Here is a 24,004-nt window from a genome sequence, read left to right on the forward strand (position 1 = left end):
CCCTCGGGTGCTGCCGGAGTCAGGCCCAAACCCACTGCCGGGCGGACAGCGGTCAGCACGCACCGAAGAGCCCTTGTCTGGGAGGCAGTGGGTGCACAGATGTGCTTTCTCAGAGAGGATGGCCAACACGAGGGCTGCCCCTCCACGGGCAGGAAGCCTCCCCAGCCAGAGACCAGTGGGGATCTGAGCCCAGGGGGCACTCCGCGTGTCCAGAACCAGTGAGTCTGCCCAAGGATGGGGCCGGGAAGGGGCCCGGCGAGTTACTCAGAGGCCCAGCCCGGGGGCCACCCTCCAGCCCTGCCGCCAATGGTCCGCCACGGGGATCCCGGCTGGAGGTTCCAGTTCCCTTGGCTAAAACTACACGTCTGAAGGAGAGGCTCAGATTTACACTGAAAATATGTCTTAGAAGACCGGTGAATTTTGCTCAAAAAGAGACCTAAACTCTAGAGAATTCAGATCGGGTGTAGAGACCACAGAAGCTCAACGGGGCGAGGGACAGATACCCACGAAGGCAGCGATCCTGGCCCCTCCCCCCAGCACTGAGAGAGACGAGCGGCCAGAGAACCAGGCAGGGAGACAGGAGGGGACCCTGGCCAGCCAAGGAAAAGAGACCCCTGAGGCAAAGAAGTGGGCTTAAGGCAGGGGATGAGGAGGAACTACCGGCTCCCCCCCAAACGAGATGAGGCAACAGGTCCCTGGCGCGGAGAGAAGACACACGGGGGGGGGGGGGGGGGGGGAGGAAAGAAAAGCGTTGGTCTAAGACCGCAGGGGTCATCGGGTCATGGGCGGCAAGCCCCTGAATCAGGGCTGGCGTCTGCTCGCCATCCTGCCCCAGGAAGGGGAAGCCTGGCCCAGCGAGGCGGGAACAAGGGTACAGGCAGGTTCAGGGTGGGGACCCGCGATGTTCTCCAGATCGCTCCCATCCTTCCCTCAGAGGCTGCCCAGCACGACCCAGTGAGGGAAGGCGCCGACCCCCACGGCCCAGGAAAGGTGGTCACAGAGGGTTTCCGCCTCGTCCGGCTATGGCCCCAGAAGACCGTATGACTCAGAGACGGAAGGCAGACACTTTAGGGGTGAAGGGCAGATCCCCCCTTGCTCTAAATGTGTGTGGCTGTGTGGGGGAGGCTCCGACAATGACCATGGCAGGGAGACCCCCGGGCCGAGTCTGGGGGACGCACAGGTACCCTGTCCCGAGGACTCAGCGATGGTACCGGGCCGGCTGAGTGGGCAGGAGGCGCGGACGACCCCCCGTCTGGAGGAGTTTTGGCACGGTGGCTCTCGGGAGTCATGTCTAGGCCCCCGGGACACCTCATCGGGGCCACAGGCGGAAACTGCTACCAGAACCTGGTTTGGGGGGGCGCTGGGGGCTCAGGAGAGAGCGCCACCCGGGAGGGAGAGAGGGAGAGGCAGGGCTTCCTGCACGATGACACCAAGTGAGGGCTGGGGACGGAGGGCGAGCTTCCCAGGCTCTGCTGACGACGCAGGGGCCTCTTGAGGCCCCCGTGGGGCAACCAGGGAGGAAGGGGGCAGACGGGTGGGGCTCAATTCAAGTAAAAGGGAACGGGGGCAGGGCCCGAAGGGTGGCAGAAGTGGGGGCCGAGCGCGCCCCCGCCCGTGGGACCTGCGCCCCGGCCCTGCGGCTCCATCACACCGAGGTCTCAGACTGCAACCTCATGACGAACTTGTGCGACTTGGGGTCCACAAACTCCTCGGAGAGTTTGAAGAAGGGGACCTTCTTGGTGCTCACCACCAGGCTAAAGTCCTGGCGCTTCAGGAGGAAAACGATGCCGTCCTTGAGCGCATTGGTCACCGGCTCCTCGCTCACCAGCGTCCACTGTTTGGCCAGCCAGCGCTCCTTGTGGTACTGGATGGTGGGTCCGGCCGCCAGGTACCGCTCCAGGAAGGCCTGCGGGGGGCCAGGGGCTGCATGGGCGTTGGTCCCACCCCCCCACCGCCTCATGCCCCCCAGCCCGGGGCACGGCTTCCAGAGACAACCAAGACGTCCCCCAGCTCACGCTCTGCTTCCACCCCGTCTACAACAGAGCAGAAAGGGGCAGAGCTCCTCTGCTTCAGACCCTCGTATGAAACACGGGGAAGCGGAGCCTACAGAAGAGGGGGGTGCCCCAGGGTCAGGACCTGCGCCCTGCCACTTGCCTGCACCAGGGTAGACCACAAGCCCTCCCTGGTTCTTCCTTCCCCTGCCATCAGCTCTCACGGAGGCTGTCACCCTGCTCACCAAGGGCGGTTCAGGACGCAGTTCTAGGGGCTGACCATACAGCGGAGGGGGGGGTAATGGCTCAAAAAAAGCTCAAAGGGGCTGGTGAAGGGGCAGGGGGACTCGGTGCGGCGACCGCACAGAACTTGCAGAGATGGGAGTCAGGTCTCAGCGGCCCCGGAAGAGTCCAGAAGCCACCCCTGCTCCTCAGCACCTGGGAACTTGACTCGGAGCCAAGATGGGGAGGGCAGGGATGACAGACGAGACCACGGGGTGGGGGGGCAGGGCCGTGGGGCGGGTGCGGTGAGAGCACCGTGGGAAGGTGGGCGGAGCAGGGAGCAGCGGGGTGCTGGCAGCGGGGTGCTGGCGGCAGGGTGGGCCTACCTTGGGCGTCATGTCGTGAGTGATGCAGAACTCCAGGTGCTGGAGGATGCTCTCCATGGTGTGGTAGGGCTGTTGCTTGGTGGTGCGAAGGTACTTCTGCATGGCCCGAGCCATGGAGGCAAAGATGGCCTGCGCCGCCTCCCGGGGGTCCATCACCTCCCTGGGGTTCTTCTGCTCCTCCTCCTGCAGCCGCTTAATGTGCGTGAAGGCCTCCTCCACCGCCACCACAAGCCTGGGGGACAGGAGGGGCCTGGACCACACGCCCACCTCCCATCTTTCCCTCGGCTCCAGCCCTCCAGCAGCCTGAGTGAGGTCAGGGCTCGAGGTGGAGACCCGGAAGCACACAAACCCACCTGAGCCAAGGGCTGGGCTATGCGGGGGCGGGGGGGGGGGGGGGGGCGTGCACACACACGGTGCGGTGGCAGGTGGGAGGCAAGGCAGGAAAGAGCTATAGAGCTCCGGGAGCGGAGCGCAGGGAGTCCAGTGTCAGAGCTGGAGACCGCTAGGGCCCGGGCTCAGGGAGAGCAGCAAGCCTCGCGGGCAGTCGCCGTGCTGTCCGAGACCCCCCCCCGCCGCGCCCCGCGGTCACATTTCGCTGGGCAACAAATGAACAGGCACAGAGCAGGGGCAACACTGACATCCGTCTGGGGGGTGGGTTTGCAAGGAGCTGACTACAAACCAGGAAGAGAGAAAGGCAAGAACACGAGGGCCGGAGGGCCGAGGTGAGCCCAGCATTCACAAGAGACCTGGACGGCTACAGACTAGTGGCTAGACCGGCGGCTAGAGACCTGGCCACCAGACAGAATGAAAACGTCCGTGTCCATCGAGACAGGCAAAGAGGAAAGAGGACTGTGATCCAAATACGGCCGAGGAGGCGGGAGCCACCCGTGACCCACGGCGGGTGCGGCGAGGAGAAGCTTCACGCCGGACCCGCCGCAGCAGGGGTGCGTCTCAAGGACCGTGTTAAGGGGAAGCAGCAGAAAGAAGTCAGTCTGCGTTATAAGCATACGGGGTGCCCTGTGGCTCAGTTGGTGAAGCATCTGCCTTTGGCTCAGGTCATGAGCTCAGGGTCCAGGGATCGAGCCAGCATTGGGCTCCCTGCTCAGCGGGGAGGCTGCTTCTCCCTCTGCCTCCACCCCTCCACTCATCCGCTCTCCCTCTCTCTGTCAAATAATTAAATAAAATCTTAAAAAAAAAAAAAAATGGCACTGCTGGTCTTTAACCTATAGCAGGGGACACCAGCCTCATGTCAGGACAGAAGGGATAACTTCCTCCCTTACAGCCTGGAGACTGTTGAAGGAGGGGCAGAGGGCACAGTGGGTGGTCAGATCCTGGGGCGCTCTCCTGCCGCAGGCCCCATGGAAATCCCAACAAGCCGCGGTGGGACATGGCAGCAGCAGGTACTTAAGAAAGACTCTTCAGGTCTGACTGAAGCGACCGTAATAATGCGGACAGGACAAAGGGAGGAGTGAGGACAGTACTGCAGAATGTACCCGATCTGAGCGCCAGAACCTCATGTTTTGCGGGTAAAAGGTACCATCCGCTGAGCAGGCCTCCAAGAGCTACTGACTTTGGCCTGCCACAGACCCAGGACCTGACCTGCGGGACTGTGAGCTGAGAAGCGTGCGCGGGTTTACGGTGCACAGTGCGGGGGTCTGTCCCGGCAGCCGCGGGACCAGACGCTCAGTCCGCAGCCCTCGTGCCAGGCACAGATGCCCACCCGCACCCGGCCGGTGCCCAGACCCACCTGGCCCGCCGCTTGCGCACCCTCCGCTCGTGCTCTGCCTCCTCGTAGTAGTACTCGTTGTGGCTGTTGTCCCTCCTCCGAGCAGCCGCCGCGATCACAGCCCGGGACTGGCCCGTGGAGTTGTTGGTGCTGTTTTCTGCGCAGGAGCAGGACAGACGGGCACAGTCACCTCCCAGAGCGCTCGCTCCCCATCCCAGGAAGTCTGGAGATGGCAACCTGACACGTCGCAGGAGGCCGTGCCCACCCCGATACTGCTGGCACCCCCAACTCTCCTGGCCACAGCTGGGAGAGGCCCACAGGACGGCCACCAGGAGGGCCCTGGAGGGCAGGAGTCCTGCATGTGCTCCCCCGGTGCAGGGGAACCTGGAGCTCAGAAAGCTGAGGGCTCAGGACCAGGGCCGGGGAGCAAGAACTCAGAATGGGGGGACGGGGGGTAACGCGCCACAGCACGGGGCGGGGGGGGGGGGACAGCAAGCAGCCAGCTGGAGTCCGGGGAAATGACAGAAGAAAAGGGACCGGGGAAAGCAAGGGAAAAGGCTGAGAGAAACGGGGAGCAGGTACCGCGCCCTGCCTGGGACGGACGGGAGGGCAGGGGAGCAGGGCCGCTCACCCTCTCCGAGGGAGTACACCTTGAAGCCAGACACTTTCTTGGCCAGGACGGACTTGGGCAGGTTGAGGAGGGCGGGGTTGTAGACAGGGAAGTCATGGTAATACTTCTCCAGGATCCACACTGCCACTCGCTGGATGCTGTGGGGGAGACGGCGGGAGGGGGAGGGAGAAGGGACCGACAAGGGGGGCCAGGGAGGGAGACATCAGGGCAGGTCGGCGGGCAGGTCGGCGGGGCAGGAAGGACAAGCACAGGGACAAGCTGCTTCCAAGAAGCCTGGCTCAGGGCCCAAGGTTGACTTCCCAGGCTCGCAAGCCTTCCCTGGGGGGCAGGGCCTGCTAGACCTTCCCTGCTGCACTGAAGCCCAGGGAAGAAAGGACACGGGACCTGGATCCCCACAAAGGACACCAAGAGTCCCCCAAGATTCCCTCCAGGACCAGGAGGTGCTCCAGATAACTCCGCATGGGCCAGGGGGAGGGGCAGAGGAACTCCCCGTTATCTCTCCCTCTGGGAGACCGTCCTCTTGTCATTTCATCCCAGTAACTGCGCACTTGAGGGCTCACCAAGGCTGTGCCTCCAAGAAGGCCAGGGAAGTAATTCCCCAAATCCCCTGTTCGCGCCCCACACCTTTTTCCTCTTTGGTCCAGCCCTCTCTAAGGTCCCCAGTGGCTCACTGCTTGTTCTCTCCCGGTTCCCAACTCCCAGCCCCACCTGCCCCAGGACCCTGCGCTGCTGAAAACCTACCACGTGCAAAGTCCCTACTGCGGCCTGCGGCCCCCCAGCTCCTCACCGCCGCCCCCATGCCCGGCTCTCTCCCATGCGCCCTGCAGACCCCCAGCCTCCCCTCCAGGCCCGCGCCCACACCTGAGGTGGCCCACATTGTAGAAGCGGCTGGCGCCGTCAGTGGAGCGCACGACCTTGAGCGTGAACTGGGGCTGCAGCTGGCGCAGCTCCAGCAGGACCACGGCCAGATAGTGCACGAAGAGCAGGGCGTCCACCAGCGACACAGCGAACTGGACGACGCCCTGGTAGCTGCGCTCGCGGGCGTCCAGGATGCGCACGCCGTAGAAGAGCCAGTAGGACACCACGAGCAGGAAGACCAGCACCATGAGCAGCGCGCGCAGCACGAAGACGCGCGGCAGCGAGGCCTTGGGCCGCCGGAAGAACAGGGCCCAGCTGCCCAGCAGCAGGATGAGCAGCTTGAAGGCCACGGAGATGAAGAGGCCTTCACAGGCCGTCCCGCAGGGCTCCAGCTCCTCCCGCCACAGCAGCGGGGGCAGCAGCAGGAAAGCCAGCGGCGTGAGGAAGGACAGCAGTGCCAGCGTGGCCCCCGCCGCCACACCCAGGTGACGGGAGCAGTCCAGTGGGACGCTGTCCTCCATGTCCTTGGCGATGCGCGTGAGGTCATCGTGGGAGATGCTGTGCTCTGAGGTGCCTGTTACCACTGTGGTCGTCTCCCCCCAGTTGTCATCCTACAGCAGGAGGGGCGGAGGCATCGAAGGGGGATTGGGGAGGAGGAGCCGGAGGCAGAAAAGGAGGGAGAAGAGAATGGAGGGGGAGGAGGAGGGGAGAAGGAGAGGAGACGGGGGGGGGGGGGGGGGGGGGGGGGGGGGGCAGGGAGGGCGGACAGACAGCCAGCACAAGAGAGAAGAGACGGCCATCAGCCAGTGTGCAACCACCCAAGCATTACCAAGATCCACTCTGGCCAAGCCTGGCCCCTGCAGGGCTGGGACCTCTGAGACCTGGACCAAAGGGCACACAGCAGAGAGCTCGGGAAAGAACACCGATGCCCAGATCTCACCCAAGAGGAAAACCACCTTTTTTAAAAAAAACCCAGATGATTTGGGGGCTCCTGGGTGGCTCAGTTGGTAAAGCATCTGACTTCAACTCAGGTCATGACCCCTGGATCCTGGGGTCCAGCCCCTCCCCATGGTGGAGAGTCGGCTTCTCCCTTTCCCTCTGCCCATCCCCCAGCTCACGCTGGCTCACGCTCTCTCTCAAATAAATAGAATCTTTAAAAAAATAATAAAAAAACAAAAACCTGATGATTTTCACGTTCATCCCAAACTGAGAATCACTGAATTCACTCAACAATCCCTAAGTCCTGTATATCCATAACACGGTCTGTGGACCAGCAGCGCGGACACCTCCTGGGAGCTGCTGGAAACGCACGTCTCAGGCCCCAGCCCATGCCGACTGTGCGGGAACCTGCTTTCTAACAAGGCCCCCATGGACCGCTCGAACGTTCGGGGGCTGGCAGGGGGAGCTGAGGCGCCCCGAGGACATGCAAGGTGTGCGTACCAGGAGAGTCAGGCACGGCCAGCTGGAGCGGGAGCAGGCCACGTGCAAACTGGGCTAAGCTAGAAGCACCTACCCCCCAGACCTCGAGAGCCACTTTAGGGTTCTGACCAAGGGGGTGACCTGAAACAAAGCAGCGTGGCGAAGGCCAGAGGACCCTGGGGGGCAAGGAGGGAAAGCAAGTGATCGGTGTAGGGCATGGAAGACGGACACACTTAGGGCCACCCCGGGTCTCTGGTCGGCCCGCAGCACAGCAGCTACCTGTTGCTGGACGCAAGGGGGTAGACGGGCTGAGGTCCCCAGTGTCCTTCAGAGTGGGGTTCACTCAAGCAATCTCTGCTGCAGCCAGACACCATCCCACAGAGGAGCTTCCAGTCCCCCAGTGGCCATCAGTGCCCACACCCTTCACTCCTGGACAGCACGGGGACAGCATCTCAGGACCAGGACACCGACTGGGGGGTGTAGAAGATGCCAGGCAGGGTCAGTGACTGGGCCTTCCGAAGGACGGGAGGAGAGCCTGATCTGATGAAAGGAAGCGTGCGCACGGACCACGTTCAGCTCGAGGAACTGGGTCTAGCCCCCACTCTAGGCTGACCCGCAGACATGCTGCCTACCCTCTCCAAGCATCAGGGGTTTGTAGCCTTCTCCCCCACAGCAGGTGAGCTGACCATGTCTCAGGGCCCCTTTAAGAACTCGGGAGGCCAGGTCTCAGGGAGAGGACAGGACTGGGAAAGAGGGAGAAAGAATACTTCCCTCAGGTACTCATCTGCTCCCAAGACCCAGGAAGTCCCCATGTCAGACACAAATTTCTTATGAGGGGAAGGGGGCTGGGAGTCTCCAGTCCCAGAAGGAAGCTCGGGAGGCACATGAGACACAGGCAACTCCAGAGTCACCTCAAATCCTACCTCTGCCCTAATCCAGCACAGCGTTCTGCCTGCTGGCCTCCCTGCTGGCGAGCACAGTGGGCCACAGAGGTTAGAGCAGGAGCACCCTGCTCACGGGCCCTCTGGGAATGACAGTGTCCTTCCCAGCGCCTTCTCCCCCTCCTCCCGGTCCTTTCTCCGCTGACTCCGCCCACACCTGTTTCCCTCCAGACCAGGCGACGCGATTCCGCAGGTGAACAACAGAGGGCGCGGTCGTGCCCACGCCTCCGGGCTCAAGGGAAACTCCGCCCACACTTTCAGACCCCACCTGCCCGGCAAGGCCCTCCTGCTGGCGGTTCCCAGCCCACCCGCCTGGCCGGCCTCAGCCCAGAGGAGCCAAGTGATTCCCAGGACACAGCCCAGGTCACCTTACCTCTCTGACACCGGGAGGCAGAGGCTGCTGCTTCCAAAGGGATCTCTACAGAAACTCCCTGAATTCTACTGAAGCAGGGTCCTACCCTGGGACACCAGCAGAAGGAGGTGTGACACCAGATGCCCTCCCTGATAGGACCTCTGTCCAAAGAGCCCAGGTTTCCAGGCCCCGCCCCATCGGTGGACCTCCCTTTTCACGGAGCAGCCCGAAGTCCCCGGACCCCGTGCCCACGGAGGCTTACCCGTTCATCCCCTCGCGTGGACTCGTTGTCCAGCAGGGGCTCCCCTGGAGCCTGGATCGTCACGGACTTGTCACCGCGGCTCCCATCGCGGCTCTTGGAGCGGTGCCGGTCCCGGCGGTCCCTGCAGCAGGAGGCCAGACAAGCGGGCACAGAAGATCAGAGGGGGGACCTGGGTCTTCTCAGCAGCCCCGGTGCACACCCACCTCTCACGCACCCCCAACACACCCTCCACCATGCACATCACCCCCACGCAGGCCCACCTGTGCTTGCGGGAGCTGCGGGAGTGGCCCGACTTGTAGGAATAGCCCGAGTACTGGGACTCGGTGTCCATGGCGTCCGAACGCCGTGCCTTGTAGCGCTCCAGGGCCACGGGCTGGGGCCTTCTGGGGGGCCCCACAGCCGCCTCCTTCAGCACCGGCTTCTTCAGGCCAAGGGGCACCTTCAGGAAATCAACCGTCACCCTGAGGGACTCTATCTTGCTGGACGGGTGGGCTTGTCTCAGAGAAAATCAAGCGGCGTTCCTGAGAAAAGGAAGCAGCTGGTTAGCAGCCGGAGCTCCCTGGGAAGTCAGGGCCGAGAAGAGGACCGTTCCCAAAGGGCAGCTGCAGATGGCCTCGCCATGACCTCAGAATAGTCCCTCCAGGTTCCCGCTCTGTCCAGCGCGCCCAGTTCCTCCGACCTTGCCTCCTACAAAGAGCACTCCTTGGCTGTGCCAGCGGGCGCAAGAAAGACGGCCGGCAAAGGCCACTAGGAACAACCCGACCCTGCACGCCCCGGGGCCAAGAGCCAGGGCAACGCTTTCCTTATTCTCAGCCAGGAAACCCAAGGCTCAGAAAGAGCAGGTTCTGGCCAGCCGACAGGCTGGAGCAACAGAGACTTCACAGAGCAGAAAGCAGCTGGCTGCTGTCCAGGCCTCTCCTTCCCCCTCAACTCCTTGTCCCCTGACTCACAGCTTCCAAGGATGCCCACAGAAGGAGGGCTCCTGTCACCATCTTGCCAGCATCTACATCACACAACCAGGTCAAGCTGGCGGCTCCTCTGAGGGTCAGAGACGGGGTGTGTGTGTGTGCGCACGTGCACCCGCACATGTGCACGCACACAGACTAGGGGACAAGGTCAGGAATGGAAACCGTGGATGACGTTGGAAGCAAGCGGGGAGTACAAGGCAGCAGGAACCATTCTCTAAAAGCCTCACGTCTGTGAACGGCAAGGTCGAGGCAAGGTCCTGGCTGTGTGTGCTCCGAGCGGCGGGCTCTTTCTGCACGGTCACCTCCACGCTCCGCGGAGCAGAGCCAGCCTTTCCTTCTCCTGCTTCCCCAACCCCCACCCACATCCTGCGGGGCCCCCAGAGCCCAGCCCTCCGCGACCAGCAGTCAACATGGTGCCATCTCCCCTCTGCCCCTCCTCTGTCACGCACGCACGACTCTGCCACGCACACACGCATTTCCCAGCCTCACTCGCCAGCCCGTGGTCTCACTCTCAGGGACCGCGTGCACTGTGCTCCCCGCGAGGCCCCGGGGGTACGGCGGGGACCTGACACCGCATTCCCGGGCCGGTGGGGCAGGTGCACACTGACCAAGGAAACCGGAATACGAGTAACTAACCACTGCAGTGATGACAGGAAAGGAGCGAAAAACCAGGAGGGACGGCTCGGGGGCCGCGACCAGAAACTGAATGCTTCTGGAAAGCTTCTCAGAGAACGGGACACCTGAGCCTACAAGGAGAGCAGCAGTGAACCAGGCAGAGTGGAGAACCGCAGGGAGGCGCGCCCGGGGAAGACCGAGGGCGGCAGAGCTCGGTGTCTATCAAGGACCAGCAACGGCCAGTGGGACTGGAGCTGAGGAAAAGGGTGGTGACAGGAAGCCAGGGGCCAAGCTTATCCGAGATCCTGGGCCAGGCGAGGAGCTCACGTTTTATTCCAAGCGCCAGGGGATGCCTGTGAAGGATGTTAGCTGTGCGGGCAGGGGCTGGGGGGAGAGCAGACGTGGGAACACGCGGACGGAGGCGAGCAGGCCTGGAGGTGACAACAGCCGGCTGTGAGACGTGCTGGTAGGATCAGCAGGGCCACTGGGGTCTGGCTGAGGGCAGGGGGTGCCCGCGCAAGAGAGTAGATGGCGGTGCTGTCACGTGGGGAAGGGGGAGCCAATCTGAAGAGGAAGGCCATGAGCTCCGTCTCCAATGGGCTGAGTTCAAGGCCACGAGACAGGCAGTCAGAGAAGCAGTGGGGTTCCTGAGGAGCCAGACCCGGGAAAGTCTGAGCTGGAGGTGCTGACGGGGTACAAGGTGGGAATGGGTGGGACCCCTGGGAAGAGGAATGCGTACGGGGGATCTGGGAGTCCCAGGATATAAGAGCAGGCAAAGGGGCTGACAAGGCACGGCCAGAGGAGCAGGAGGGCCAGAAGGGCTGCCGTGGCGCCAAGCACAGGAGGGCGTTTCGAGGTCGCATGCTGTCATAAAGTCAACGATGTTCAGAACCGAAACGGGCTTGCCTTTGTGTCGTTGTTAACTTTTCTCCAACTAAGCCAGGTCTTCGGCAACTAGAGCACGGGAAGCACGACCGAGACCCGGCTGTGTCCGCCCCCCTCCCAGGGGCATGCGGCAAGAAACCGGCACTGACCTTGGGAATGCACCCGCTGCTCTGACGCCCAGGGAGCCCGCCCTGACTGTGGGAGATGAAATCCATCCCGCCATTCCTTGGCCCCCCTACCAGCTACCTAGAGGCAGCCCCATGGCCTCGCCATGCCTGTCAACAGCCCCACGTCAAGGCAAGCACATGACTGACACACGTTTAGGGGACAGAGACACAGAGCCTCAACCCAAGCCGAACCCTTACTCAGTACCGTTGCCATGAACAGGCACCCCGTCCACAAACGACACGCGGGGCTCCTGCAGCCCAGCTCCCGAGAACCCTTCCTCTGGGCTCACGTCTCCGTAGGTACCCGCCCTCCGTCTGCAGCCTACTCTCGTCCCCAAACCTGAACTCCACCGGGAGGTTCAAGAGAACAGGTGGGCTCCAGACAAGCGGTGGAGAATGAAGGGGAGCAGACCTGCCCTTGCCTGGGTCTGGATTCCGCACCCTCTCCATCCTGCCCTTAATGCTCACGTCTCCCGGAGCCAGTGGCACAAAGAGCCGGGGACGCGCGTCCGAGGCTCCGCATTCAAACCCCAACTCTCCCGGCCACCTGCTCCGTGACCACAGGCAAGTTACCTAACTTCTCTGTGCTCTGCAGCCTAGTAGGCTCATCAGTACAACAGGAAAACAAGGATGCGTGTTTGATGGGGCTGCCGTGAGGACCCTGGGGTGAAATGCTCCTCTGTACGGCTCAGTTAGAATTAGTTAAGGAATTAATACGCTCTGGCTCCAGGGTCGCCCACGCTCGATCCCCAGACACCTCCTCTGAGACTTGGGGGAGAGGTGGTATAAATAAATCCTGCTGTGGGGACTACTAAATAAAGAAGTCTCACACGCGCGCGCACACACACACACAGCCCTGGCCAGGACCACTTCAAACACACCCAGGAGGGAAGCCGATGCCATTGTGTTTCTCCTACAGATAAATTTCAAACCAGACAAGGGTGCCAGCCCCTCCCAGCCCTTTGTTCGGAGCTGCTCAGCCTCAGCCCCTACCTTCCTCCCAGCCGCGTATTAAAGACCCAGCATACGCCCTGCTCCCCTGGCCTGCTCCACCCACCCCTTCCAACCCAACTCCAGATGCCCCAGAAAGCATCCGAACGTGCTCCTCCTTCCCCTACCAGAGTGGCCCGAACGAGCCTGGTTCCTCAGAACCTTGCCTGCTGTCCCCCCGGGCACCCGGGGCACTAACCCGAGCTGGAGAGGCCGGGGGAGGGATGGGAGGTGAGGAAGAACCAGGGGAGAAGTTGCCCTTGTTTCATCAGCTCAGGAATCGGGGGGGGGGGGGGGGGGGGGGGGGGGTGTCTGCAGGGTCTCCCGGGTGGGCGGGTTCCCAGGGAAGAGGGTGGGGGAGGGGAGCCCTGGATGAGACCAACAAGTGGAAATGTCAGAGGTGGACCTGGAGGGCAGCAAGAGCCGGTGTGGATGGGGGTGGGGGGGGGACTGGTTTGCGGTTGGGAGGCTGGGAAAGGGAAGCGTGTCCCACTGCGTCCACCTTGCCCGCACCACCGACACACATCACACTCACTCGGTTCCCTGCTCAAACCCACCATGGATTATCTGGGGTTAAAAGGAGGCCAGAGAGGAGAGAGGGAGAGAAGGGAGCCTGTCACAAAAACAAGACCCTTCTCCCCCCCAAAGGCCTTTCAGAAATAAAATTAATGGAATGTGTCTCAGTACCATCCCAAGGGGATTGGGGGGAGGGGTGGGGGGGAATGTGGGGGCTTTTGTCCCGGCTGCCCAGCTTCTCCCACATTGATCACCATGGCAACCAAAGCCCCCTGTTGCCTAGGTGATGGCAGCCGGGTCCTGGAACCCATACCCAGCATCCAAAGCGAGAGAGGTTGTGAAGGTGGGGGCGCAGTTAGGGACAGAAGGGAGAGAATGGGGTTTCTCCTCTGGCAGCCCCAGCTTTTGTCTGAGCCCTGGGATCGGGTTTCTTCAGGAAACAATCAGAGGCCTTTGGAAAAAATACACTCAGAACCTGGCAACAGGCAGAGGGAACAAGGCCTTGGGGGGGGTAGGGGGGTTACAGAGGGGGAGGCTGGTGTTGGGCAAAGGGAGACTGAGACGGGACCCTGCCCCTTTGCCCCCCTCAGAGGCACAGCTCAGGTGGACGAGGCACTGGACACGGACACAGGCACACCGTTGTGGGGCGGGTGCTGGGGACCGACGGCCAGCCACCAGGCGGCTAGGCTCACGACCTCCTCCACCCGCCATCTGGACCAGGGCCACCCCACCACCCCATCCCAGCTCCTTCAGGCCTGGGGTGGGGAACGGAGGCGGGGCAGCAGTGTGGGTGGGGCTGGGGGCGTGACTCAGCCTGGAAAGGAAAGGTGCGTGCGGAGGGGACCCAACACAAACGTGTACTAGAGAGCGCACCTGTTATTCCTCATCTCTAGGGAAGACAGGGCTGGGGCAGTAGACCAGCTGCACCACGGAAGGTGCTTGGGCTGGACCTTCCCGTCGCAGCAGGAAGAGGATGGCAAGAGGACAGATGCCGACAGCTCTCCTGACTCTGATGGGGCAGCGCTCTCGACAGGCCCACTGTTGAGACAGAGGGCCCTCCTCTTCTCCATCCGAGACCCGGAAGGAAGGGGCGTGGTCGCCTCCTTGGACCCCTCCTACAGAGCAATCTGTGGACACTGGCCCTTAAAGGGCTGTGATCCCACGCAAGAGCCTGGGTCTGACGGCCTCGGCCTCCCCCTTCCTGCTTCCACCCACAGCTAGGTGTGGACGTGTGAGTGCCCTGGTCCCGTGGTCCCTTCAGCGTCACCCACGACAGCCCCGCTGTCCAAGGACATCGATGTGAGTTCCACGCCAAGTGCTGGCTGGCCACCCTCCTGGGTGGCAGCAGGGTCCTACCTCCCCACCCAGTGTCCAAAGAACTAGAAATCTGTCAAGGAAGACAGAGCACCCTCCCTGTCAGCAGGCTCGTGGGGGCAGGGCAGAGACGCAAAGTCATAACTATCCTTCTTCAGACCGGTGGTGTCTCCTCTTTGCCATGAGACTCATCCGTGTGCTCAATCCAGACCCCGGCAACCACTGGTGGTGGGGAGAGGGGTCCGGGGTGGCAGTGAATGTGGTGACCTATCCGGCTGCCGCACAGGACAGTAAGGTACGAGAACCCCTAACTGGGCCCATGTGGACCCGGCTCCCTTCTCTCCCCTCCTCCCAGGAGGGAACCGCATGGACCCATCCAGCACTAACCTGGAGGAAGGAGGCCTTCCAGAGGCAACCCTATGTTCCAAGATAAAAACATGCAACCCAGAGAAAGACACCTCGGCCACATCTCGGGCACGCCTGTTTGGCCTCCCCCGTCAGACCTCACTAAAGCTCTGGCTTTGCGTGCTCCTCTCAAGAGCGACACCAGGTTCCTCCATGAGACGCCTGGTCCTCGGAGTAGCCAAGGCTGTAAGGCCGGGATGGGGAGAACTCGCATGGACCCCTGCCCCAGCCACTCTTCTCACCAGTGACAAGGGACAGACCAGACAGGCCCAAGCCCAGACAGTGCAGACCAGAGCCCTTGCCCTCCAAGGGCTGGTTTCTGCCCCAGCCCTCCCCCACCCACTTGAGGCTCCTGACGCTCCCCCAGCCAGTCCCCAGCCAGTCTCCAGTGGTGGACAAGCCCTCCGTCCCAGGAGGCCATGCTGGGTTTCCCCATCACAAGAAGAATCAAGGCAAGAAAGGCCAGGAACAGACCCAGGCCCTAGACCAAAAAATGGCTGCTCCCCATTCCTGCACGTGAAAAGGGTCCCAGTGTCCCTGGGTGAGACCAGAGGGAGCAGCTGGATCTCAGAGGGCTGAGGCGGAGGAAAGGGCCGGCCTGGGGCGCACCCCCCCACCCCCACGAACCAGGCACTCTCCCAGGACAGCCCCAGACATGAGCTCACCATCCTCCCAGCCCCAGGGCGGGGGCAGGACCCTTCTCCTCCCTGGGCTGAAAAGCAGGGACGGTTGTGCTTGGGTCCCCGTGGCGACTGTGCTTCTAGCGCAGATGCACACGGCCAGACCCCGTGCAAGGAGCCCCACTGGGGAGAGCCCACACACCGGGCTCCTGGCCAGGACACCTGAGGCTGCATCTCACGGAAGAGGAGCTGGGGGAGCCAGAGCCAAGCGCTGCTCCTCTACTTCCTCAGTTTTCCTCCATCTCAGGCAGGGGAGATGTAGGCACCCTCCCATATCCACAGACTCACTGCCACGCACACACACATACACCCAACACTCCTAGCCCCCTTTGAAACCTCAACGGGCTCCTGCCTGCCCCACCCAGCTCCACCCGCCCCGGCCAGGCAGGTTCTGCAGAGACCTGCTTGGCTTCCTCTCTGGCTCCCCCACCCCCAACCCTGCTCGCAGAAAGTCTCTGCCCCCCAACACACCATGCACCCACACCCCAGCACCCCGTTCCCTAGCCTCAGCCAGCGGAGAAGGGTACCCTGGGCCGGGGGAGGGCAGACTGCAGAAAGGGTGAGTAATCACTCTGGCACCCATCCCAGGTTGGGGGCCAGAGGGGAGACAGGGTGCCAGGCACGGGGAGAAGGGAGCCAGGGCTTCTAGGTGCCCGGATCACGGTTTCATTTCCACCCAACGGGCTGGCCCCACAATTCCCACCCACCAGGCTCCAAACTTCTTCCTCCCTCCCTCAGCTGGGGCGAAGGACTGGCCCCTACCTGCCCAGCAGGTGAGCTGTGGAAGAGCCCAGAAGAAAAACAGGCACCTCGAGTTGTCCTCAGGGACAGGAGAAGGCGGACCCCGGGAGGTGAGCAGGCTACTCACAGATCAGCTCCTGGGCGCTCCACACCCCCAGCCTTGCGGAACACAAAACGCTGCTCTCCGTAGCCTACCGTCTCAGGTAGCCCCCCCCCCCCCCCGACCCTGACTCCAGGAGGCCCCCAGCCTGCTCGCCCAGCCTCTGCCATGGAGCAGGAGGTGGCAAGCAGCTACTTGGGGAGGGGAATCCAGCGGCCCTCGGGCTGACATGTGGTGGGGGAGCTGGGAGCGAGGGCCACAGACCCCGAAAGCTGGTTTGTACGGGAGAAGCAGCAGGGCGGGCCTACGGTGTGACGCGGCGGGACAGAGGGCGCAGGCGGCAGGCCTGGCTCTCCCCACTCTGGAAACCCTCCCCTCACACACACCCAGGGGCCGAGATCCGGCAAATGACCCAGCTCCTGTAGAGGAAAACCAGGCCAGCTGACAGGCCTGCGTACCAACCGACCTCCACCATCTTGACTAAGTCACCACCTGAGGTCTCCCTCTTCCGAAGGAGCCGGGGTCGGAGGAACTCACGTGGACCCCAGCCCTTCTATCTGCCACCTCCCGTCCTGGAGCAAAGCACGTGACAAAACAAGTGTCTCTGTTCACACTCGGTTGTTTTTTAAGTTACCGCATTCACACCTCGGGCTCTGCACCTGTTCCCGTCCAACCCCCAGTTACCCTAAAAAGCCAGAGGCCCCTCCCCAGACTCACACTATCTTCCGCCCAGGGTTGGGGAGCCAGGAGCCCTCTGGTGAAAGTGGAGGTCCGAGGGATATTTTGGGGGTTGCTGGAAAACACTACAGACAACAAGGGCCAGGCCCCTCCCAGTCACAGACAAGACCCCCCGGGCTGGAGCGGCCAGCGCCCGCCACGTGTGAAGGGGCCCGCAGAGAGGAAGAGGCCGGCCCCTGGACAGGTTCTGCCCAGGCTGCAGCCCGGCCCCCGGCTCGTGACCAGGAGGTGCTGCTCCTCCAGGAGACCCCCCAGGCCCAGCCTCAGGCGCAGCCGTCTCTCCTGGAGCTGACACGGAAACTCATGTCCACCCTCCAGGAGACGGGCCAGCTATTCAAGTTCAAGATTAAAGGCAATAACGAGCAAGTCAGATTCCACGGGAAGGAGGCAAGAGCGAAGGGGCGCTGTGGAAAACGGAAGAGCCGAGTGCGGTGGACACCGCGCAGCCCCCGGGACGCCGCTCACCTTCTCTAAACCCGTGTTCAGGCCAGTGAAAGGGAGGAAGAGCTCCTACTGCAGAAGGTGAAGAGTTTTCCACAAAATAGCGTAGACAGAACATCACGGAGTCGGGAACAATGAAACGTCAGTTCCCACCTCTTCGCCCTTTACAGGGTGCACCTGCCATGGTCCCACTTCCGGTTCCCATGGCCTCCTTGTGAGAAAGACCCCAGCCAGAATAAGACGGAATCTCCTCTGGCTAGAGCGCTGGCCCCAGCCCCCGGGGACCCCGACCCCACCCTAATTGCACCACGGCCAAGCCCTGACTGAGAGAGCAGCCAGAACCCCTCTTCCCATGCTCGGTCTCCTTCCTGGGTTGAGGGCGCGGGGCTGGCCCAGGTCCCCCCATGCCCCTCTTCTCCTCCCTCCTTCCACACTTACAGAGACCGGGTTGCAGAGACCGGGCCAGGCTCCAGTCACCCTGCCCCCCACTCTCCCATAGGTGCCAAGCCCGGCTGTGTGTGCAGGGGCTGGGGAAGGGGACCCCACGTCTGCCACCCCACCCCAGCCCCCAGCTTCTCCCTCCTCTCCCCACACGGCCCACCCTGATTACCACGAGGTCCTTGACTCTGCTGATTCCAAGCCTGCTTCTCCCAAACCCATTCCCGGCCGTCCTGTCTGTAATTACCAGCCTCGCCAGGGGCACCAGACAGACACAGCAACACCTCATTTCCAAAGGGCCCCGCCACACAAGGCCTCTGCCTCCTACTCCGAACCAAGCAGCGTGGAGCAAGGGACGGAAAGATTCTCCTGGACCCACCTCCCTTCTCTCCAGATCACAGGAGGGCCGTCTGGGTCAGGTCACCAGGAGGCAGGCCAGAGCAGGGAAGGCTGGAGGGGGCGGGGGTCTGCAGTGGGGGGGGTGTGTTTTGAGTAGGATTCACCCCCAGGCTTTTCCCTGACCTCCGCTACTAAAACCTCCCCGTGAACAAGGCTCCCAACCTGGAGATGGTGAGAGAAGAAATGTCAGGTCAATTCAGAGATGGGGAAGTTGGCGTCCGGTAGAGCTGAAGGACAGGTAGGGCCGAGGGCAGATGTGAACAGTACGGAGCCACCTGGGAAAGATGAGGAGAGAGCAAGGAAGTCCCGTCCTCCACGCAGACCCTGCGAAGGGCAACAGGATCCCAGACTCTCCCTCCCTATTGCTTCCAACGCCACCAACCTCAGGGGACTTCCTTCTACAGGCAGGGAAACTGAGGCCAGGTCCCCACCGTAACCTAAGATCCAACAGTATCATGCTGCGTGCCGCTCAGCAACACCCCCGATCCTTCGGCACGCATGGCGTGGACCTGCAGAGCCCCCGCGGGCCCCGCCCCGTCTGCCCGGCTCATACTATCCATCCTGCTAAAGTCCATCCACACCATGGAATACGATTCAGCCGTGAAAAGGACTAAGGTTCTGACACCTGTTCTCACAGGGAGGAGCCCTGAAGAGCAGGTGCCCAGCGAAGGCAGACAGACAGACAGAAGAGGTCACACGTTGTATAATTTCATTTCTATGAAACATCCTGAACAGGTAAATGTTCTGAATGACCGGTGGTTGCCAGGAGCAGGGGTGCAACTGCTTTGCAGACAAGTCTCCTTTCGGTGTGGGGGAAAGGCTTTCAGACAGAGGCCACGCTTGGACAACACTGCCAACGTACTAAATGCCAACGCGCACTTTAAAATGGTCAATTTCAGGGGTACCTGAAGGGCTCCGTCCGCGAAGCATCCAGGTCACGATCTCAGGGTCCTGGGATCCAGCCCCGCATCGGGCTTCCTGCTCAGCAGGGAGCCTGCGTCTCCCTCTCCCTCTACTGCTTGTGCACTCTCGCTCTCGCTATCTCTAGCAAATAAAATCTTTTGCTTTTTAAATGGTTAATTTATGTTATGTGAGTTTCACCTGTTCAAAAAAACAGCCAGCAAATGGCACATCTCCTTCCAGGGCCTTCCCGGACACCCACCGCAGGGCCGAGCACTCTGGCTCCAGGCTCCGGTGGCCTCCGGAACACACCTCCACACGGCACTCACGGGGCTGCAGCAGCTCGACGTGTTTCCGCACGTCTCCCTGTGAAAGCCCGTTTCATCCGCCCCTCTCCGCGGCGCTTCCCACGGCGCCGGGCAGACAGCGGGCAGTGCCCAACGTGGTCTGCCAGGAGAGCCGGGCCAACACCTCGCTCTGCTTCCCAACTCAGCGCTGCCCCCCACCATGATCAGCGAGACCCCAAACCACTCCACCGAGCGCTCCCTAGGAGCCAGGCGCCGTGCGGAGGCTCTCCGTGCCTTCACTTAGCCTCGTAAACCAAAGAGGTAGGGTGTACTATTAACTCCGTTTTACGGGTGAGGCTTCAAAAAGTTACCTCCTCTGTCTGAGGTCTCAGAACTAGGAAGGGGCAAAACTGAGAAAGCAGAAGCAAGCCGAGAGCCAGGCAAGGACATCACTGGGGGCCTGGGGTTCCTGCAGGAACGCCCCATCTGGGGTTGGAGGAGGGTGTCCTAAGATACATAACAGGCTAAAGAATGGGGTTTAAGAACTTGCCCCACATTAGGGCACCATGAAGGACTAATTCCAACCAACGCCGTGAGGGTGTAGGGAGCTGCTGGGGGCAGAAGGCACAGCAGAGCAGAGAGGAGTCCCTACAACTCAGAGGAGAGGAGGAGAGTCCCCGAGCTCATTCCTCTTCTCCCCACAACGCTTCTGGTAGCCAAGTACACACACCCCCCCCCCCCTCTAGCCAGAAGGGCCTCTGGGAAGCCAGATAAACAGATAAAAAGTCTGTCCTGCTCTAGGGCCAGGAAAGGGGGCCCTTCCTCACACTCTGAAGGAGCAGAATTTGCTGAGGGCCACACCAGAGAGGCCTGTCTTGGAGGAATCGGCGGAATGACTGTGCAGGAGCAAGACAAGGGGGCAGGAGGATCCAGTGTGGCCACTGGTCCCAGAGAAGCCCCTGCCAGCCTCTGAGCACAACACCGCCTCCTTGGGAGGACGCCCCACCGGCACGCAGAGAGCCTGAACCCCCCATCCTAGATTTAAGAGCCCTGCTCACCACAGGAGCCCGCCCCGTCAGGTGTCCGGCTTGGGGGTATCACGCATCTGGTCCTTCCTGCTCTGCCCACAGCCCTAGTCCCAACATGTTCTAACTCCCACTACCCTCATCCCGGAGTTTTAGGGAAGCCGGGGAGCCCCGGGGACTAGAGAAAGAACATTCCAATGGTACATGCCCTTTAGGGAGTCAGACATTCCAATAGTGTAGTTCCTCAGAGACCCTGATAAACTTGCGTGGTCACCACCTTAGCCCCTAAAACTGGGCGGCTCCCCCTCACTGCTGCGGGCGACAGGGCAGCGTCTGGGAGGGCAGGGCAGAACAAAGCGTGCATGATCCGCCCCTTCCCTTCACCCCAAAAGAGAAAGGACAAGAGAGAGGAGAGGCAGAGGGGGTAGACACTGCTTCTGTGGGGAGAGGTACACCCACTTCCCAGTGGTGATCCCCCGCCACACTACCAGGATGGTGAGGACGGCCTCCAAGGGGTGCCCACCCGCTCTCTCCCCAACACACGGTCATTTGCCCCCTCACTGCCTCAGCTCCTGGTCCTCACCCTCGGACCGGGCCCCAGACCACAGCCCCACCCCCGCCACGCTTCTCACCAGGGAAAAGGGAAACTAAGGGCTCCACACAGACGCACCTGCAGAAAAGCTTGAGGAACCCCCACCCCAGGCTCCCTGGAGCTCCCACCTTCTCAACCCCACCTTCTCAACCCCATGGACAGATACCCCCCCCCCCGTGCCTCCCCCAGTTGTTCATCCCTCCAGCAGGCTGTCTGCTCTGGCCTCCTCTGGCCTCTAGCCCGTACCAAAATCCCAGGTCCTCAGGAACGGTAGGGTCCTGGAGGCAGGGCAGAGTTCGTGGGCTCTGAAATCAAGGACTCCACGGCAGGGCGCTTTCCAAGACAACTGTGGCCTAGGGGGCTGAGCCTGGGCTCTGGAGAACCAAGAATGTGGTGAGGGGGGCCCCTCTTCCTTCTCTCCCGGACCCCTCCAGGGCCTCCGATTCCTCTAGGACTACAGCCAGAACCCCTGCTCTCTATGCCCAACAATATACGCCCTTTTCTAGAAAAACCCACCTCCCCAAACAGGCACCTCTTCCGACGGCCCACTCACTCCTACTTGTTCTTGGATACTTAAAGCTCTCCCCTCGCACCCCCGAGAAAGCCACATCCGAGAAGCTTCAGAAGCATCCAGACAGCTGTCCCTTCGGGCTTTCTCCCAGGAAAATCTGCCTGCAGAGGCAGGAGGATATACCCCCAAAACACACTCAGAAACCCACACACGCCTAAGACAGTACCCAGACTGCTACGTACCCATCAAGGCAGGGTCCACACTAGAGAACGGATTCGCTCGCCCCCCTTCCGCTGCACAGGTGCACGCACACCTACCCAGGTGTGCCCCATTCTGCTCTCAAACACCCACCTTCCTCAGTACCTACCCCCTTCTTTCCCAGAAACCCCTGTGCAGTTCACACACACAGACACACGCCCCTTCGCCCGAGTATCCACATAAATGCACAGCCAGGCACAGGCCGATCCGTGGTCCGCCGCTCTCCGGGTGCACACGCCGCCACAGAAAAACGCCGAAAACGCCGACACCTCCAGACCCAGGGGCCCACCTGCAGAAACACGCAGCACATTCCGGCGCACGCACACGCACACTCACACACACACAATCACGCACACTGAGCCTCCACCGATGCTTTAAGACTCACTAATGCAGAGCCCCCAGGCCCCCCGGATGGGTCCATCTGAGTGGGCAGAGGGTCGCCGGCGCCTGTCCTTGGGCCCCCCTTCCACGGTGCCCGCCAGCCCTGGCCTCGAGCAACACACGCCCCCTCTGCTCTCCTTCGGTCGGTCCCAGGCTCCACACTACACCCCGAATGCATACCTGCCCCGACCCTCCCACACTCCTGAAGGTGTGTCTGCACCCCTAAACACCTCCCCCCCCAGTACCTCCAGACTCCGATCCTCGCACTGCCTCTCCCCCCACCTCCACACACACTCCCGGTCTCCGGCTTCAGCCGGCTCCCCCGGGATCATCAAGGCCCCCGCCGGGGCCCCGGGCCCAGGAAAGTCCCTGGCTCTCCAGGCCCGGGCTCCGCCCCCTCCCCACGAGCCCCCCGCCGTCCGCAAAGTTGGGGGGGGCACTCCGCGGTGCGGTGGGAAAACGGACCGGAAGGGGGTGCCCCGAGCCCCCGCCCCGTCCCCCAGCAGCCATCCCGCCCGCCCACGGGCCGGGCACCCCCGGGGCCCCCGCACGATCGTCTTCCTTTCCTGTTTCTCGTCCTCCTTTCTTTTCCTGGCAAACTTTGCCCGCGCCCCCGCGGCCCCGCACTCACCGCCGCCGCCAAGTGCCGGTGGGCTCGGCCCGGCGCCTTTGTATCCGCAGCGCTCCGGGTCGCGGCGAACTCCGTGCTCGCGGACGGGCAGCGCGGGCGAGGGCGGCGCGGAGGGGGCTCCGGAGCCGGCCACCCCCTCTGCGTCCCAGACCGCTGCCGGTCCCCCTCGGGGCCCCGGGGGCAGGGGCCGGGGATGGGGGCGCTCAGGCTCCCATGGCGGGGCCCAGGAGCACGGAAGCGGGGACCGGGAATCGCACCGGAGCCGCCGGCGGAGCTGGGAGGGGACGGGCAGGGGAGCGGGCGGGGGGCGGGGGCGGGGGGCGCGCGCTCCCGGGCACCGCCTCCTGGCTGTTCCCGCCGCCGCGCCCCTCCCGCCGCCGCGCCCATTGTCTGCGGCCCGGCTCTTCCCGGAGCCGCCGCTCCCCGGCCGGCGGGCCGCCCCGGACGCGCGGGGCCCTCCCGACCCCGGAGGAAGGCCGCGGCCCGGCGACCCCTGCCCCGAGCGGTGACCCGGGAGGCCTCCATCCCCGGCCGAGGCCCAGCCACAGCCCCTCCCTCCCGGGGCGCCTTTTTCCGACCCGCCGGTGAGAGACGGTGCCCCCGGGACCCCCGGGGATGGAGGTGTGCGTTCTTGCGGGCCACAGACCCGGCGACACAGAGTCCAATCTGGGACGTGGGAAGATTGATTTCCTCCCCCACCCCCCCAGGGCTGCGAGAAGGGAGAGTAATTTCTGATTTTAATTAGTGGCAGGAGACGCTCCCCGCTTCCCGTGCATACGGGGATTTCCCTGACACCAGCACCACCGCATCCCCCCCCTTCCAAAAATAATTTAATTACTCGGTGTTCTAGCTGCGAGCGGCGACCGCCCAGTCAGTATGGGACGCTCCCTCATTAACACTTTTTTCCTCCCCTCTGGTTCGAGCGTAGGGATTAATTACAAAGGGAACCCTGCCCTGGGGGAGCGAGGGCGGGGGAGGCGCGGGGACAGGGAACTTGTATGGAGGGGAGAGGGGTGCTCCTCCCAGGAAACCTCCAAAGGCCTATCAGGTCCTTAAGCCCAATCACACAAGCTCTGGACCCTGGGGGATTCAGATACCTTGGAGTTGGGGTACTAGACAGAGACTGTAGGTATCACAAAATATCCCACACAACTGGGGCATTTCTGCCTTGGAGCATTTCAAGGAACCAGTTGGGCTTCATGAAGCGGGCCAGGAGCTCCGAACCCACCAACAG

At 62.6% G+C, this 24,004-nt stretch overlaps 1 protein-coding gene across 12 annotated transcripts; it reads right to left on the minus strand.

The window, feature by feature from the left end:
- Nucleotides 1–1,310: 1,310 nt before the first annotated feature.
- Nucleotides 1,311–23,080, minus strand: VANGL2 (VANGL planar cell polarity protein 2). Of its 12 annotated transcripts, none has more exons than XM_059145462.1 (11): nt 22,771–23,080; nt 18,348–18,460; nt 18,166–18,253; nt 17,373–17,559; nt 9,049–9,309; nt 8,789–8,909; nt 5,818–6,425; nt 4,957–5,093; nt 4,347–4,482; nt 2,600–2,831; nt 1,311–1,906 (listed from the first exon to the last, which is right to left on the minus strand). In XM_059145462.1, exons 5-11 carry the CDS (start codon nt 9,117–9,119, stop codon nt 1,646–1,648), a joined length of 1,566 nt encoding a protein of 521 aa, XP_059001445.1. In that variant the 5' UTR covers nt 9,120–9,309; nt 17,373–17,559; nt 18,166–18,253; nt 18,348–18,460; nt 22,771–23,080; the 3' UTR covers nt 1,311–1,645. The 12 variants fall into 12 exon arrangements, with proteins under 12 accessions (XP_059001445.1, XP_059001442.1, XP_059001443.1 ...); XM_059145459.1 differs by having other exon boundaries at nt 18,348–19,229; XM_059145460.1 differs by lacking the exon at nt 22,771–23,080 and adding an exon at nt 19,091–21,055.
- Between the last annotated feature and the right edge of the window lie 924 nt (nt 23,081–24,004).

This window comes from Mustela lutreola, chromosome 14 (assembly GCF_030435805.1).
Source record: "Mustela lutreola isolate mMusLut2 chromosome 14, mMusLut2.pri, whole genome shotgun sequence".
NCBI classification, from domain to species: Eukaryota; Metazoa; Chordata; class Mammalia; order Carnivora; family Mustelidae; genus Mustela; species Mustela lutreola.

What these genes read in the sequence shown, in the direction of transcription:
- VANGL2 (XM_059145458.1), bottom strand. Translation starts at nt 9,119, where the DNA reads ATGGACACCGAGTCCCAGTACTCGGGCTATTCCTACAAGTCGGGCCAC. An exon ending in CCACGCGAGGGGATGAACGG is followed by an intron (nt 6,426 to 8,788) that starts GTAAGCCTCCGT and finishes CTCCTGCTGTAG; the next exon opens with GATGACAACTGGGGGGAGAC. An exon ending in GGTGTACTCCCTCGGAGAGG is followed by an intron (nt 4,483 to 4,956) that starts GTGAGCGGCCCT and finishes GCTCCTGCGCAG; the next exon opens with AAAACAGCACCAACAACTCC.